The sequence below is a fragment of the Lathyrus oleraceus genome, chromosome 7, assembly GCF_024323335.1.
Source record: "Lathyrus oleraceus cultivar Zhongwan6 chromosome 7, CAAS_Psat_ZW6_1.0, whole genome shotgun sequence".
Taxonomy (NCBI): Eukaryota; Viridiplantae; Streptophyta; class Magnoliopsida; order Fabales; family Fabaceae; genus Lathyrus; species Lathyrus oleraceus.
Window position 1 is genome coordinate 59,700,645 of NC_066585.1, and position 4,949 is coordinate 59,705,593.

At 36.8% G+C, this 4,949-nt stretch overlaps 1 protein-coding gene across 1 annotated transcript; it reads right to left on the reverse strand.

The window, feature by feature from the left end:
* Positions 1-300: 300 nt before the first annotated feature.
* LOC127106235 (uncharacterized) lies at positions 301-4,587 on the reverse strand. The gene is made up of 3 exons (XM_051043534.1): positions 4,333-4,587; positions 4,020-4,083; positions 301-3,640 (listed from the first exon to the last, which is right to left on the reverse strand). Exon 3 carries the CDS (start codon positions 3,560-3,562, stop codon positions 587-589), a length of 2,976 nt encoding a protein of 991 aa, XP_050899491.1. The 5' UTR covers positions 3,563-3,640; positions 4,020-4,083; positions 4,333-4,587; the 3' UTR covers positions 301-586.
* Positions 4,588-4,949: the final 362 nt, after the last annotated feature.

Sequence of the window (4,949 nt, forward strand, 5' to 3'; positions counted from 1 at the left end):
TCATATTTTTTTAGTTCAAAAAAAATATATATATATATTTCAATTGTTTTATGTCAACAATAGTTCTCAAAACAGCACAATCATCTGCATTTTCAACAAGTTGGTGAAAGGTGAACAAAATACATATTAATCCTTTAAATAAATATCATCAGATATTAAACAATAGACCAGCAATTTACACTCATTTAATAAAATATTTTTATTAATCATAATTATTAGTATAGTGAAATTTAATAAATAAAAATATAGTAGTAGATAAAATAAGAAATATTGCAATAGTTAAAAATCACAGAATTGATATGTATTCTAATTTCTTTGCTCCATTCACCTCAACAAGTGTTATCCAGCATACATGAGTCAATATCACAAGATAATCTTGTTTACCACAGAACAATAACTGAATTCTCAAAACTCACATGTAACTGCATAATCTGTTGTGAACTTGACATAAGAAACCTTTCAAAAGTGTAAGTTAGACTTGTAAATTATGCCAAAGTTTCAAGAAACAGTATAAATGACTAGTTTTATTATAAATTTAATCTGTTGTATAATTCTTGACTTTCTAAACAAAGTGCAAAATCTAATCTCAAGAATGAATCTGAACATTTGCAATTAGTCTAGTGAGTTTGCTTAACGTTTCGCGAGCAAATATTGTATCGGGATGATCTTCGCCACAAATCGAGCTTCTGATAAAAATAGCTTTCTTGATTAGATCACTCCCTATATCAAACTGTGCGCCTCTCAGCATAAGCTTAGCTCTAGTTTCGAGAACCGTGGCTCGACATAGCGCTAGCTCTTGCCAAAGACAGGGATTCAGCTGAGCATTAGTTTGGATGGATCTCCAACAAAGTGATTTGTCGAGCCACTTATCGACTGGCGTAACTAATGTTTGGTCTGCTGCTTCCAGTGCGTTGGTGCAGAGGCGTAGAAGCTCGAGCGCAGCCGTGCATCGGGAGTATGTAATGAAGGATTGAATGGAAAGAGGGAGGACAACTTTTTTCACGAGATGTAAGAGTTCGGAAACCTCGAGCTCGACAATGGCGGGGTTATGAACGAATTCGAATAGCAGAAAACACGCAGCCCATAAATGATCCAGATGTTGAGATATCGACCCTTGACTGATGATAGCTTGAACCATTGCCTGTGATGATCCAGTAACTTCTCTTTTTCTGGCGTATAGTTTCACGAGTTCGTTGAATTGAATACATCCTTTCTTAGCACTACTCCTTGCAATATTAAAATTTAGGAGTAAGGAAGATGCTTCTAATTCCGATTTTCTCGTGTGCGAGGAAGTTAAACCGCAGGTTAAGGGTTGCAGTAATTTTCTCCACAAACAAGTCCCGTTGTGTTTTTTCGGTATCTTGTGTGCGGCGAGTGCTAACAAGGAAACTGGAATGGCACTTGATGCAAACCATCCACTTACAAGTACCATTCTTGTTGCCAAACTTCTAGGTCCGTCTGCGTGATCAAATACCGAGAAACAAACGTCGAAGAGCTGAAGAAGGAAAGTGTTCTTCCGGAAGACGTGAGCCTCTTTACCATTCCATGATGACATCTCCTTCAAGGGCATTCTATTTATGGTATCTAATAGCCTGCTTGGAGTTATAGGTAACTCGGATAAAATTCCACCAATAATCGCGAGGCCTAAAGTTAACCTTCCGAGCTTCTCCTCGATTGTTCTCAGAGCATCGATCTCAGCAACAGAGTAGTCCTTACCAGTTGGTAACATTAGAGACATTGCTTCAACTCCAGATAAATACGAAAGTTTTAGCGGTTCCAAGTTCATGATGCGAGGAAGACACGTTGATATGATCACATGAGTCTCTCCCCCGAAACGAGGGAGAAGATCCATCACAAGTTTGTGATCCCACCAATCATTTTCGCTCTCCAAGTTGTCAATGATCACAAGATATGGAATGTTTCTCATCAGTTCTTTGCGAACTCTAGAAATGGCCGCTTGTTCGTGCTCTTCGAATCCTTTTATACTAGTTTTCTCCAAACTATTCTCAACACTCACATCAACTTCTAAAAATGACCTGAGATTTAGATAGTTTTGCCTTACATACCTGCTCTCCCCTCCTATCCATAACACCATCTTGTATCTTTGGTGAAAACGATAAGCAAACTCGAGAATGAGTTCGGTCTTTCCAATTCCTGAATCTCCAGATATGCACGCGATCCCTTTCCCGTACAGAATATCCATTCCTCTTTTCTTCCTCGTGTACTTTCCACTACGTTTGGGCCGCGAACGGTAGTGCCTCTGAGAGAATTCAACACTTTGCATTTCAATCTCTTTCTCCGACTCCTTCCATAGAACCGGTTCTTTCTCCTCCCTACTACTTCCATTTCTTTCATCCAACACATTACTCTTTCCTCTACCTATAGTCAAATGCTTTCTCTTCGATCTTGCCTTGAGTTCAATATAATCTTGCTTCGAATCACCCGTAACATCACCGAAAAGCATAAACTCCAATTGAGAAAGCTCTTTTTTTCTACCTATAAAATTCTCGTTACGAGTGAAAGGTAATTCCTCTTCCTTGATTTTCTCTTTCCATTTCCTCAAATGCTCGGCGACACTTCTTCTGCCTAACCTCATTGCTAACAATGCAACAGTCTCAAGTATGCAGTCTCTCCAGTTTCCATCCTGAGCTTCTAACTTCCATTCCTCGACCCGAGATAAAGCGTGGACCGCATCCTTCCACTCCTGCCTCAACCCACCATACAAAAGCCAGAGTTCTCCTCCATGTTTCTCCCACAACTCCCCCCTTTTTTCAATTATATCCCTTACAAGACAATCAAATGGACTCAAATCAAAGTATATCGGGACTAAATTCTTCTTGCCCGAGAAAAATTTCAGCTCCTCAATAGTATACGGATTCTTGAAACATTTCCTTGTTATAATCACTATACCGAAAGAAGCAACATCCATAGCCTTCTCAGCAACGCCAAGCTTGTTAGAGTTCCTACACGAAGCCCTGTCCGATACAAAACAACTGATACCATGGATTTCTAACTCGGCACACAACCATTTGGAAAATCTTACAAGAGGAGCCTTGCGACCGTGTAATCCTATAAAAACATCACAACTCTTCAACCTGTAAGAAGAAATCAATCTCGAACCCGGTTGTGCCGACGACGTTTTCTGGTTCCTCCCTTTCTTACTCCGCTTCTCTTTCTGTCCCGAATAACAATCATCATACGGATGACAGTAACCAGATACCGTACTACTAGAGATATCAACCGATGAAGATATACGGTCGAGCCTCTGCATATCGCCCGAAGTACACACAACCGGAGATGCAGCAGCCACATCAGAGATTGTACTTTTTTGTTCCGGAATCACCGTACTAGTCGAAGCAGCAGCAGCAGCATCTAGATGAATTCTCTCATTCAAAGCTTCAGCTCTCAAAGTATCTGATATATGACACGACGACGTTCTTGGAGAGAAAAACGGCGATTGATTCGCCGAAAAGAAAGCCGAAGACGACGACGACACATTCCTCAGAGTCATTGCTGCCAAAGGTCCAAAGGTGGAGAAAGAACTCTCTTCTTGAATATCCATACTTTCGGTTGCAAACAATCTCTTTCCCAATTTGGGAAGATATCAAATCCCATGCACCAACTGTTTATAGAAACACACCTATCAAATTTCAGACAACATTTTCATCAGTAAAATCCAATCCTATTATAGATCTTCAAATTTCCAAAAACAACAAACATACAAAACTAAATCTGTCAAATCATAAACAGTAATCATCATTAGTGGGAAGCAACAAAGTCAACTCAAATGGAACATTAACTTTATAAAAAAACATGATTTCGATTCTGAACAGTAAACAATGAATCAAAAAGGTAAACATCAAACACATTAACTGTTGTTGATTACACAAAAGACAAAAAAAAAACATAAAAGCAACAACCTCAAGAAAAACACAAATCTTGGTTAAAACACTATCTACTAAAAATAAAAACTGATTAGAAAAAACTACATTTTGTGATTCAGATCTGAAAATACTTACTATGCTGAGAAACTGAAGCACACCAGAAGGTACATTCACTGTTATGCTTTCAACCTACGAATCTCTGCAAATGTCAAAAACATTATAAACATTAAAAAAAAAATTAACAGTGACAACAACAAAAACAATAACAAACAAACAAACAAAAAATTAAGGAACAAAAAAAGTATAATAACATAACATTACTATTAATGGTTTAAAACCGTAACGAGTGAAGTGAGGAATCAACGAAGGTGTCAAACTGAAACACCAATTTAAGAAAAACAAAAAAAATCGTGTAAAATGTTTGAAAATGAAAGCGAAAAGCACAAACCTCGAAAAAAAAACAAGTATGGGTAGGTTTGTAGAAACAAAAGAAAAGAAAGTTTAGGTGTTTTTTTTGTTGTTGTTGTGTATTTAGAAGTATTAAAAAGATTGAAATGAATGAATGTTAATGTTTTTGGGTGTGATTTGATTGTGTGCAAGATTGAGAAAATGGTGAGAAAAGGGGAAGAAGAAGAAGAAGGTAATGGATCTGACTTGGGTATGGTGAAAACTTTGTAGGGTCCATCAACTATTTATATACAACTGTTAAATCTTTTGTTTCATAGTATAGCATAGCCACTATCATATTTTTGGCATTTGCATTCACATTCTTTAGTTAGACTTTTTTTTTCTGAGTGATTGTTTGTGAGTGAATGTGTAAATTGAGTGGTTCCGTTAAGTCGGCTCAGTTATTCGATACGTCTGATATTATATATAAAGGCGTAAATTCATATTTTGTGAACTCTCGATTTTTATTTTAAAAAAATGAATTTCAGTTATTAAATTATTTAATTTTTATTTTTGAAGAGTGAATTTCAGTTATTAAACTATTTAATTAAACAGAAAGAATTGCTTCAACTCAAAATAATTAAATAAGAAGAAAAAAACAATTTAATCCTCTTTTGT